At 36.1% G+C, this 13546-nt stretch overlaps 1 protein-coding gene across 1 annotated transcript; it reads left to right on the top strand.

Annotated features, from left to right (window-relative positions):
* The first annotated feature begins 7220 nt into the window (after positions 1-7220).
* On the top strand, positions 7221-8180 carry LOC145130555 (uncharacterized). The gene has a single exon (XM_079065335.1). It carries the CDS (start codon positions 7221-7223, stop codon positions 8178-8180), a length of 960 nt encoding a protein of 319 aa, XP_078921461.1.
* The last annotated feature ends 5366 nt before the right edge of the window (positions 8181-13546 follow it).

Consider the following 13546-nt stretch of genomic DNA (forward strand, 5'->3'; position numbering starts at 1 on the left):
TCCCCCATCATACTACATACCATACAATCACATAGCATACATACTGCCGGGCAATTCTGGGGTGCCCGACCTACCCGGTACGGCCATTCTGGAGTGTCGACCTACCCGGTACGGCCATTCTGGGGTGCCGACCTACCCGTGTCAAGCCACTCTGGGGTGCTGACCTACCCAAGTCAAGCCGTTCTGGGGTGCTGACCTACCCGTGTCAAGCCGTTTTGGGGTGCTGACCTACCCATCGGTCCTAACAACCGAACCTCAGGGACTATTCCACCCCCTACTACTACTATCACATACATCATAACATAAACATACTATCAGACATATCTGGGGTGTCCGAACTACCCTTCGGTCCTAACAACCGAACTTGGGGACTATTCCCCTCCTACTACCACAATCACATATAACATATCATGCCAGCATATAAACATATCATAACATACTGTCAGACATATCTGGGGTATCCGACCTACCCTTCGGTCCTAACAACCGAACTTGGGGACTATTCTCCCCCTACTACCACTATCACATATAACATATCATGCTAGCATATAACATATCAGGTAGTAGCAAACCTAGATGAATATCACAAAGACAATCATCTAACATACAACTCCTACTGGTGGGCCGGCATTGTGGCCGTAGACCCACCGCTACTGGAAGGTAACTCACCTCACACTGCTGAAGTCCCGTAGACTCAACCTCAACTGCTGGATGACAGATTTCTTGAACTGTCAATATCAAATATCACCCAATTAATAATTGGGTCCCAACACATAACCATAAATACATACTTGGATAATTACTACATTACCCGAAGGTTGGCTTTATTCAAGCCCAAGGCCCAATCCATAGGCCCAAAAGTCCAACTATGGCTCAAAGCCCAACATATGGCCCAATTTTCCAAATTGGGCCCAAACCTTACTATGGTATTATCCTGAGGCCCAACCAATTAGTCCAGTCCAACATGTGGTATTCTAATGGCCCAATATCACATAATCATAAAGGCCCATCTATGGCCCAATTTTCCAAATTGGGCTCAAACCCCTTACATGGGCCTTACCCTAGGCCCATTAAATTATTTTAGTCCAATTGCTTGACTTTGGATGGTCCATTAGTAACCCAATCATCAAGGCCCAATAAAGAGGCCCAACAATAAACCCAAGTGAAATTAGGGTTTCACATAAAATGATGATTAGGGTTAAGTTTCCTACTTAACCCATTAAGGAATTAATCCACTAAGGACTTAATCCACTAAGTCCATCACTCTTCTAAATAAATCATATGGTGTGATTGGGCTTAATACACACTTCCATTCCAATGGCCCAAATGTGGGTCCCGATAAGTCCAAGCCCATAAATCTAATATTAGGGTTTTCTAAACCCTAATTAGGGTTTCCAATCCCATCTTAGCCCAATAGGCCCAAAACCAAGTCCTTAAGCCCATTAGAGTTTTCCTTAGGTCAATTTGGGCTTATTACACCCATTAGTCACATGTTTGGGCTTTTGGGTCCATTAGTGCTTCATTGGGCCCATTAGGGTTTAATAGGCCGATTAGGGTTTTAGTCCTTTGTCCAAACATCCAAAAGCAATTCCAACACAACTAAGCACACCGCCACCCGACACGGCGGCCGGTGGCGGCAGGAGGCGGCAACCACCACCTCACGGTGGTGGTTAGGGTTCTTTCTCATTATTCCATCTTGTTACAATTACAATGTCAATCTAATTAACGCACGCACACCCTAATCTAATTACAAATACACACACACACACACACGGTGGTGGCAGTGGCGGTCTTCCACGATTTTCCGGCTTCACACCCATAAAACACGACTCTTGCTCGGAATGGGAAACCAACCACGTATTTGGTGGCGTATGGCAGCGACAATGGTGATTTCACGTCGGCAGCCACCGCCTCGTGGTGGTGGCGGTGGTTACTAGTGGTTCCCAGTCGAACAGCCACCCCCACACACGAGCATTGGAGCTGAAACACACCCATACGAACTCAGGGCCACTCCCATGGTAGCTGGTGGTGACGAGACAAGGCAGCGATGACGGAAATGGAAAGAAACGACAGCAGGAGGTGGTTTTGCGATGACAGCCACCACCTCACGGTGGTGGCGAAGGCTCCTCTTGGTCTTTTCCCATCATCCAGTCAACACATGCACTGATGGAGCACACACAAATCTCCGGCAACATCACCTTCAATGGAAACAGGGGGCAGTTGAGAGAAAACGCGACTGAGGTGGCGAAGGGATGATGGCGGTGATTGCTCACAGTTGCTCCGGCCTTGGAGACTTCCGTTGCAGCGCTGGTCGTCGTCAGTCATCTCGGTCCTTCGGTGGCCTGGGTCGTTCAGAGAAGCTAGGTAGAATGGGGTGGCGACCGGCAGTTGGGAGGCACAAGGGGGGAAGGGGTGACGACTACTGCATAAGGGAGGGTTTAGGTTTGGGGTTTGACTGATAATGTGATTATATACCCGACTCCTCTTAAAAGTTTGTCATAGTGGCAACATCAGTCCCTCCATGCCCCTTTTCTTTCAAATGTCATCCCATATTTACCCTTTCAACCCAATCCATGGAAATCCCTTACAAATTAAGTCTCATAAATTACCAAACAGCCCCCAATATCTTAATTATGACATAATCAACCCTTCCACCTCATTTCCTTTTAAATTAAATCCAAGTAATTACCACAGAGCCCCTGTCTTCATAAATATTATAAACTGAGACCGAAAATTACACTTTTAACCTTCAACTTTCGAGTTATGCCAATCAACTCCTCGAAACCCAAACCCTGCGTATAATTATTGAATTTAGGGCTACTATACATTCATTAATTAATTTATTTATTTAATAAATACACAGGGTGTTACACATGTGATTCAAATGTAAATCACATATGAATTACATGTGATTCAAAAGTGAATCACATATGAATTATATGTGATTCACATGTAAATCATATGTAATTCGCATATTAATCACATGTAATTCACATGTAAATCACAAGTGAATCACATATCAATTACATGTGATTGACATGTAAATCACAAGTGAATAACATATGAATTATATGTGATTCGCATTTAATCACAAGTGAATCGCATATGAATTACGTATATGTACGCACATGCATTTTGTGTGAGTGTTCTTCGTTAATTACTTTTTAAAATTTTCTTGTGAATTTCACATTTGAATCTTAAAAGATACAATCACATGTGAATATCACATTATATAATCACATGTGAATCTTACATGATATAATCTCATGTGAATCTTATATGATATATATATATATATATATATATATATATATATATATATATATATATATATATATATATATATATATATATATATATGAGTGTGTGTGTGTGTGTGTATATTTGTGAGTGTTCTTGCACTAATCATTTTTTTTTAATTTTCTTGTAGATTTTGAAGAATTTGTGGAAAATATTAAAGAGGTGAAAAATGATAAATTGAAGAAAATATGAAAATCTTGATATGAGGAAATGATAACATTGTGAATCTTTGTAGTTTTTTTATATATTTTATTTTGTATCGAATAAAATACTTGTAGTATTATGTTTATAAATTAATTAATAAAAATGAGGTTTTTTATTATTTACTTACGAGTATTAAAGTATAAGAAATATTCATATTTGCATTTGAAAAAATATGCATATATGTATCTAAAACGTTGATTTTTTTTAAAAAAAATTAGAGTTTATTTTTTTAAAATATTCTAGTTTTTTCTTTAATTTAGTGATTTTTAAAAATTTACTTTTTAAAAAAAATGCAGTTTTTTTGAAAAAATTGCAGTTTTTTTGAAAAAATTGCACTTTTTTTTGCATTTTTTTAAAAAAAAAATATATTTTTTTTCAATTGTTTTTTTAAAAATTCATGTTTTCTGAAATAAAAAATCTCCATTTTTTTACAAAAATCAAAAATTACTTTTTTTAAAAAAAAATCCGAAATTTGGTTTATTATGTTAATTTTCAATATTTTTTATTAATCTTTCCAATAACAAAAAAGATTAAACATTAAGTACGATTGGTAAGATGACGATCATACCCTTAATGAATTAATTTTGATATAATGCTCCACATTTAATTTTCAGATTCTTGGGAAACTATGAGTTGTCAACGAATTTCACACACACACATATATATATATATATATATATATATATATATATATATATATATATATATATATATATATATATATATATATATATATATATATATATATATATACTCGTATTACTATTTATATTGACAATAGCATTTATTCCTATTATTATTCTATAATTTAAAATTAATTTAATGTTTTTCTTTATTTCCTCAAAAATGGTTATTGTGTGTATTTTTTTTTAGTATTTTCGATATTTAATTTAATTAGAAGTAGTAAATTTTTTTTAAGTTTCAATTCATATTAGATAATGAGTATTTTTAAATATGTTAATTATACGAGTTAATAATTAATTAGTACACAATAAATTTAATTGTGTGATGTGTTTTTATATTGATGCGTTTGTATTTTAAACCACATTATTAAACCAACAAAAATTATTTTCATATCAATAAAAAAAAGGAACCACACTATTTAAATATTTAAGAATGTAGTTGGTGCGGTTTCAACGCAACCACATCATTTAACATATTTGTTGGTGTGGTTAATTTGTTAATGTGGTTTTATCAAAACCACACCTTTTAACACCTGCTTTTTTGATGCGAAGTTTTATATGTTGCACCATTAAACCACGATTTGTTGATGCTATTCTTTCTTAAACTGCATCTTTAATACTCATTTTAATATTTTATCTGTTTAGGGTTTTTAACATATATATTTTTAAAATCATTGTTCTTTTTCATCGAGATCATATGCGCATTAAATTCGTCGAAATCCAAATTTTGACATTAAACTATTCTCTCCATTAAAGCTAACTTTATTGTTATTAATTTTTATTTTATTTAACATATTTATGTATTAACAGATTGTTTCCTTTTATTAACATCTTAAAATGTGTACATATGAGATAGAATATTCATAAAAAGGATTGGACTCTTGTCTTTAGCATATATTTTTTTCATTTTAAGCTTCTACATTTTAAAATATCTGTGTGATCGGCCAACGTTAAAATGAAAAGTTTCCAAAAAATAATGATAATATAATCTACGCGGAAAGATCATAAAAACAACTATGTTTTGAAGTTTTTATTTGAAAAACCACTGCTTCATTTTTTTTCAGAAAAATTACTCATACTTTTAAAAATAATTGATTTTCCTTTCTTTTTTTTCCTTTTTTTTTTCTTTGGTAAGGTTTTGGTTTTTCATATTAAAATATAACAGTGATTTTTCAAATAAAAGCTTGAAAACTTAATGGTTTTTGTGATGTTTTCAGTGAATCTAAAATAAAGTTATAACTTAAAAATGTATTTAAATGTTATGTATTATCAAATATGTAAATTGAATATAAAAACTTGAAGTTTAAAGGGTTCGAAGTGTAAAATACATGAATCTCGTGGTGGCTTTGTGGGGTCACCACCCGATTTTTGTAAACTAAACCAAAAAGAAACTAGATTTGCAAATGGTTTTGAAAATTGCTTTTTTTTGGCAAAAAATCATCATGTAGGCCTATAAATACTAATACCTCTTACTCTATAAACTTATAATACCAGTACACATCAATCAAAAACATGGAAGTCATCACTTTCTTGTGTTCTCCTACGTCTCTTCATCATCGTGTCTACATGCTCAATCTCTTCCATCCCTACAGTCGTCTCTGACGATGTTGTAGACATTAGCGGAGAGCTCGTGAGAAATGGTGGGAAATACTACATCATCCCGATGGAAGGTAGTGACTACCCCGTCCCAACCATGCGTGGAAGAATCAAGTTAACCGACAGTATTGATGGTGAGAAAATTTGTCCACTTGACGTGGTGCTGGATCCATCGGATGATAAACTAGGAGACGGGTTCTACTTTTCTCAGCTTACTCGACAGTTATATCTCCAGTCATCACGCATCAGTATTGATTCGGGGCCTCCTGTGGGTGAATGTGAGGCGTCGACATCTTGGACCATTCCGGATGCTGAAGCAGAGGCTCCTTCAAACTTGATTACAACTGGTGGTGGTTTTGTTGGACTTTTTCAGGTTGTGAGGTATAGGCCAATAGGTCAAGACAGGGTGTTTAGGCCTCCTACCTACATGCTTCAGTATTGCCCTGAAACTTGCTTTAACATAAGCCTTTACTCATATAACGGTGTCACACGTCTTGCTTCCGGTGGTGCTCCATTTGAGTTTGGGTTTGTTAAGGTCCAAGCATCTAATGAGATATAGCATGTGATCATATCTATAATCTCGAACCCAAAAAATATATATAAGGAATAAGTAGGAGTCCATATATGGATTTTATTCCAATAAGACCCGTTTCCAATAAAACATGCTATGGTTGTACATATATATATGTGATCATGTTCTCTATCTAATATTACTTATAAAAAAATGTGAGTTAACGTATTCAATTCGTCATGGAACACTAAAACTTTTTTTCTTTTTTTTGTTTAAGAAAAAACACAAGCTTAAGTAATTAAAAGAAATAGCTAGGTAGACGTCCCAAGGGAACAACATCCACACAACTACAATATTATTGGGTTATAAAACCCGATTATCATAGCTTCGCGCTTTGGGTATTTTTACATCAAAGATCCCTAAACACTTTTGTTGGTCATTTTAATGCTTCCATCGAAATTTCTTCTTTAAAACTTGGATCCATCAACGATATATTAATTTATATATATAGCTATAAATTTTTTAATACAACAAAAGAAATGGTGAGCTAGCGAACTTTATCTTAATGAGGATTGTAGTTCATTACGAATAAGTGAGATTTTGATGTTTATCTAAAACGAAGATCCAAGCCTTTATGATTAGTTTCGTGAAAAACTCTTAAAATCACCTTGCAAATACAAATAACTATAAAAGATACACCACATGGGCAAAGGTTGTACGTGTCAACCAACCGGAAGCCCTGTTCACGCCATTTTTCGTTTTACTTTTTATATTAAACTTTTTTGTATTAATATTTTTATGACTTTGTTGGCCGATGGCTTAGAACAGTTAACCTGGACTTACTGTATAATATCAACAGAACTCAGTCATTAATAAATCCTTTTACCCCGCCGCGACTGACAGCAACCACTGTGAACTGCCGCTCAATGGAAACGCCTGTGCGGACCCTGGATCTAGATGGCGTCCTCTCCGAGTCAAAGAGGATCTTCAGAGCCAACTACAGCCACTTCCTCGCCTTATCTTTCCTCTTCCTCCCTCTCTCTTTCTCTCTCATCATCAACCCTACCCTCAGCCTCTCCAGCAACTTCTTCACCTCCGATCACTTCCGTAAGTTTTCCCCAAACCATCAAAAACCTGTAGTTTCTAATCTCCTCTACATCCTAATCGTCTACGTTGTCACCCTCTGTGCCATAGCGACGATCACCTACAGTACATACCATAGTTTCTCCGGTAAGCCGATCAAGTTCTTCGCCGCCCTCAAGTCCCTAACCATCTCCTTCTTCCCGCTCGTTTCGACCGCATATGTAGCTCTCTCTCTTCTCTTCCTGATTTCGTTGACTTTCCTCCTGTTTGTTGGAGTATTCGTTATGTTGGGACAAAACCTCGGGTTTGTATTAATCGATTACAACTCGATTCACTTCACGTGGTTTTCAGCCGTCGTAGGTGCGACGTTAATAGTACTCGTACTTTATTTCCACATGAACTGGTCTTTGGCTTTTGTGGTCGTTGTGGCTGAATCGAAATGGGGATTTGCGCCTTTGATCAGGAGCTGGTATTTGGTGAAGGGTATGAGATCAGTTTCGTTGTGGCTTTTGTTGTATTTTGGGGTTTTTCTAGGGTGTACTGTGTGGGTGAACTCCAACGTTCTTCATGCGATGAGTAGCCAGACCTATGCATTATTGCCGATGATTCTTGGTTCGAGCATGTTGATGTGGTTTTTGCTATGGAGCACTGCTGCGAACACTGTGCTGTATATGTACTGCAAGACTTTCCATGGTGAATTGGCCATTAAGATGGCCGATGGGCTTGCTCACAACTACATCAACTTGCCTTTCGATGATGAGAAAGCCCCTCATGCACATGTTGTCACTGTGGTCGCAGCTTGATGGGGTTAGTGGATTCTTTTCCATGGATATTCACTATGCTCACATGGTTTTGTAACTTTTGTTCATGTGATATAATTCAGTTTCTTGATATATGTTTGTATGTATAATACAACTAGAACCTTGTGTAATTAATATAGAATCTTTTAAAGACATGGTGAATATCATTTGATAATCTTATGCACTTGAAATTTTGTCTTTTTAAAGCAAATGATCCGGTGTTTTGATGGATTATGATTTGGGTGTTACAAACTGTCGAACTCCTTGCTCCATGTACCTCTTCTTTATGGTTACTTTTTATCTAAAACTACTTGATGTAGATGTTCTTGTTAACTTTGAATATAAACGTTTTATATTACAAGTTCGACTTTGTACGGCGTTTAAAGGGTATAATAAATTAATAGATAAGAAACTTTATAACTAGATTATGACTAGTTCAAACACGTCTATGTTTCTATCACCAAATAGGATTTCAAAAAATTAAATATCTTGTACTTTTTCGACCTAATATCTTCCTAATCTATTTTAGGTGGTGATAAGTGTCATTTAATTTAATTTAAATTTGAATGAGATGTTAAATTTATACACTTGTCATAATCTTAAATAGATAGAAAAAAAAATTATAAACAAAAAGTAGAAGGATATTTAATTTCTCAAAATTATATTACGAACAAAAGTTGGTTCACGGACTCTTTTGTTATTTGATGTAATCAAACTAGGTTATTGATTTTTATAATTTATAAATAAATATTTTAATATGCCTGCCTTTTTTTTTCTAAGCATAATTGCGTATACATCCTTGCTAAACATCTAAATATTGTATTTGTCCGGTCTAAACTCTAAATATCGTATTTGTCCTAAATATTTTTTAATAACTTATATTCCTTAATATTTTTTAATATCGTATATATTCAAATCTATTTTTTTTGGTAATCTATTGATTTATAATCTTTTTTACTATTTTAAAATTATTAAACCAAATAGACAATATTGCCCTTAGCTCTAAATTGCAATACAACAAATCATTTGTTTGAAGTTAATTACGATTGCTTCTTACCTATATACCAGATACACTGACAAGGTTTAAGGTTTCATCACCACATTAATCATATAAGTGACAAAAAAAATGCAAAAACAGGAAATGCCTCTTAACAAAACCTAATCCTAGTAAAATCAACAATAAGTAAACAAAAACTAAAAAAAAACTAGCTTCAAATCGTAAAGATTCAGTGGAAAAGAACCGGAAAAGAACTCACCTTCCATTTAGATGAAGCGAAATAATTGCAGGAGGAGATGTATTACTTTCCATTGGCATCGTAATCCAAACAACCTCCCGCGTCTTCCCTGTTGCCGTCATCCCTACCTTAAACTATTCATTCCCAAATGTTATGATGGCATCTTGAATTCCGAACACTTGACAATTTCTTATTCAATTTCTCTCGTGATTTGGAAGTTTGCCTCTGTCTCATTTATTTCAAATAGAAACAGCCTTCATGTAAATAGCTCTAAATTGCAATACAACAGATCACTTTTTTTATCACTAAGGGTAATATTGTCCATTAGCTTGTTGTTATTTGTTTTAATGATTTTAAAATGGTACAAAAGATTATAAATCAATTAAAATTACCAAAAAAAAAAATAGATTTGGGTATATATGATATTAAAAAACATTAAAAATGGAAAATACGATATTTAGAGTTTAGATCGGACAAATACGATATTTAGATGTTTAGCAGGGGTATTGTAACATCCCAGTTTCAAGGTCAAAAATTTCATTTTTTAAAATTAAGTAATTCATAAAATAGATTACCAAAAACATTACCAACGTCTAATCAATTTAATACACTGTAACAACGTGTTCCAAAACCATATCATCAATGGTAATAAAATCAGAGTACAATCCCAAGAATCTCATAGTGCGGAGTCCAGTGTGTGTGTGATGTGCTACTACCGCGCCGGCTCCTTCCCCTTCGCTGCGGAGGTACCTGAAACCAAAACTGTAAATCGTAAGCACAAAGCTTAGTGAGTTCCCCCATCATACCTCATACCATACAATCACATAGCATACATACTGTCGGGCAGTTCTGGGGTGCCCGACCCACCCGGCCCGACCGTTCTGGGGTGCCGACCTACCCATGTCAAGCCATTCTGGGGTACTGACCTACCCATGTCGAGCCATTCTGGGGTACTGACCTACCCAAGTCAAGCGATTCTGGGGTGCTGGCCTACCCTTCGGTCCTAACAACCGAAATACGAGGACTGTTTCACCTCCTACTACTACCACATAATATCATGTCGTCTATCATATTGTCAGGCATATCTGGGGTGCCCGACCTACCCTTCGGTCCTAGCAACCGAACTGGGGGATGATCCCTCCCTCCTCCTACCACTATCACATATAACATATTATGCTAGCACATAGACATATCAGGTCATAGCAAACCCAGATGAATATCACAAAGACAATCATCTAACATACAACTCCTACTAGTGGGTCGGCATTGTGGTCGTAGACCCACCTCTACTGGAAGGTAACTCACCTCGGTATCGTGTAATGTCTGAACTGTCCTCTGCGTGAAGATCGACTCCCCTCGACTCCTCAATCCCTACACGACGCCCCTTCTAAGTCATCAAATGGAATATACAACCCTAACCAGGGTCAACTCAAGTCTAGTCAAAGTCAACATTGGTCAAAGTCAATACCCAGTTGACCTGACTCGCCGAGTTGGTCTACCAACTCGTCGAGTCCATACTTCACTAACCCGAACCAACCCCGACTCCACTTGTCGGATCTAGCAAGAACTCGACGGGTTCTCCTTCATTCAAGCTATTGGGACCATCTTCATCCGACTCACCGAGTTCATCCTTGAACTCGTCGAGTTCATCTCCCTCATAAGAGTATGTCTAGTCTATGACTCGCTGAGTTGTATGAACAACTCGGCGAGTCCATCTTCAAGGATTGGGAGATTGCCTTGGACTCGCCGAGTCTGTTCATACACTCACCGAGTCCTATGATTCCCAGGTCCCTTTACGCATCTAAACAACTAAGGGACTTCCTCCCTAACAACCGGTCCTTCCACAGAAAGGATTTGGTGGTCAATACACACCGACTCGTCGAGTCCCAAGAACGACTCGTCGAGCCCATCCATGACCATTACTATACAGTTAATTTAAAAGGGTCTTAACACACCAAAACCATAGATTTGGCCTCCTAGTATCCATTTTACACGTAAAGTTCCAAATTCGATGCACATGCATGGGGTCTTTGGCTCAAAAAGCCATAAAAGGTGGCCTTCAAAGTTCATGGGGTGTTCATGGCAACAAAATAGGCACCTTTGTGCCATAAAACCCCCAAATAGACCTGGATCTAAAACATGCACTGACTCCCAACACTAAATCCCGAATACAACCTCTCTAGGGCTTATAAAGATGAGGGAAAAGGCCCAAAAATCAAGATCTGTAGACAAAGTTTCAGCTTCATACCTCCAATAAGCTGTAAATGAGCTTCAAACTCTGGATCTTCTTGTTTCCCCTTGGTCTCACAAGTTCCTTCCCTCTTATCAAGCTTCACAACCCACCAAAAAGCACCAAAATGGCCTTAGAACACTCAAAAACGTCTAGGGTTTCGATATGATGTCCTCTGGGAGTATATGGGACGATGGAGGCTGAGATAAGGTGTTTAAATAGGGTGCAAACCCTCAATTTAGGGTTTCACTCAAACAGCGCCTACTTGCCGAGTCGGTCTCCCGACTCGTCGAGTAGGTCACTTAAACTCCCAAGGATCACGACTCTACTCGACGAGTTGGGCCACCAACTCGTCGAGTCCCGGAGAAAACGCATAAATTTCTTTAATTAAATGCGTACCAGGAATCGGGTGCTACAGGTATATACGAAATTATGCATTTTTTCTAAAACAACACTTAGGTGTGTATGGTACCAAACTTTTAAGAGTTTTTGGGTGCTTTTAGCATTTAAAAAAAATGAAAAAAAAACATTGTTTGCACGACTGTAAGAGCTTTTAACTTTCATTTTAAGCAAAAAACTCTATATCTAAAGTTACTTCAAATAGCTTTTTTTTAAAGATTTTAGCTTTTGGTTTTTATGTAATTTTGCACCTCTAAAAGCTAATAATTACTTTTGTCAAACACTTCTTCACAAATGCAAGTGTCAAGCAACCAACTTTTAATTATCAACAATCAATTAGTTTTGTCATAGATATCCTTAATATCATAGATGGATCAACCATATGAAGATGGTATACATGTTCATAGTATACTTTGGGAAAAAATGTAGTTTTTTGATATGCCACCATTTTGCTTCCTGAACCAACACATCATACTCAAACATATGGGAAAGGGAAATTTGTAGTGTCCCTACATGACTGGCCTAGCGGTAAGGATGTGAGAATGTATGAGTGGTCGTCGACTCAATCCTATATATCACCTAATATCACCTTCATTGCTCAATAGATATTGTGAGTTTAACATCCAGAAAATGGGCCTATAAGTTTTTGGCCATTTTTAGTGAAAATAAATGTTTGGGAAAACAAATAAATAAATAAGTGTTAAAATAATAAAATAATAAGAAAAAATAAGTACATTAGTTAATAAAATGTTTAGATCGTATACTCAAAGAAAATAGTCATTTCGACTTAAAAGTAGAATATAAACGAGAAAGGAGTAATTTTGATAAATTGGTAAAACTTGAAGGGTGAAAATGAAAATCTTATGGACTTAATTGCAAGAAAGTTGATAAATTAGGGGGTAAAAGTCTTAATAATGAAACTTCATATAATTGACTAGTCAAATGGTGTCCATTTTGGGAAATAAGAAAATTGATGATCATTTGTGTTAAGTATCTATAGATATAACGTGACTAACCAGTCTCTCCGTTTTGGTTGAGAGAAATCGATTTCAAGGAGAGAAATGGAGGGAGAGTTTGATGATTTTATAGGATTAAGCACAGATTTATAGTGAAATTGATGAATATAGTGTTTGGAGCTATGGCTTCAACATAGAGCATAGAAGGTGTATAACCTCTCCGCCTACTCTCTAAATCTCGATCTAGGATTTTGATTTTGATCAAAATTCAAAAATTGATCTTCATATATAGTTAATGATAAAATCTAGTTTTATATCTAGCATATGAACACCTAAACTCCATGAAATCATACACTAATTAGTTACTGTGGAGTTTGGTGAGAATCTAGGAAGTAGAAGCTCTAACCATGGTGGACATCATGTATAATTTGATTTAAGGGGTTTTGTGTAAGGTCCCAAATTTTCAATTTCCAAACTAAAATTTTCATTTTTAAGATATAAGTTTAACAACCCAAAATCACGTTTTATAAAATCCAAGTACCATAGTTT

The sequence above is a fragment of the Lactuca virosa genome, chromosome 8, assembly GCF_052849685.1.
Source record: "Lactuca virosa cultivar CGN04683 chromosome 8, Lactuca_virosa_CGN04683_v6, whole genome shotgun sequence".
Lineage (NCBI taxonomy): Eukaryota > Viridiplantae > Streptophyta > Magnoliopsida > Asterales > Asteraceae > Lactuca > Lactuca virosa.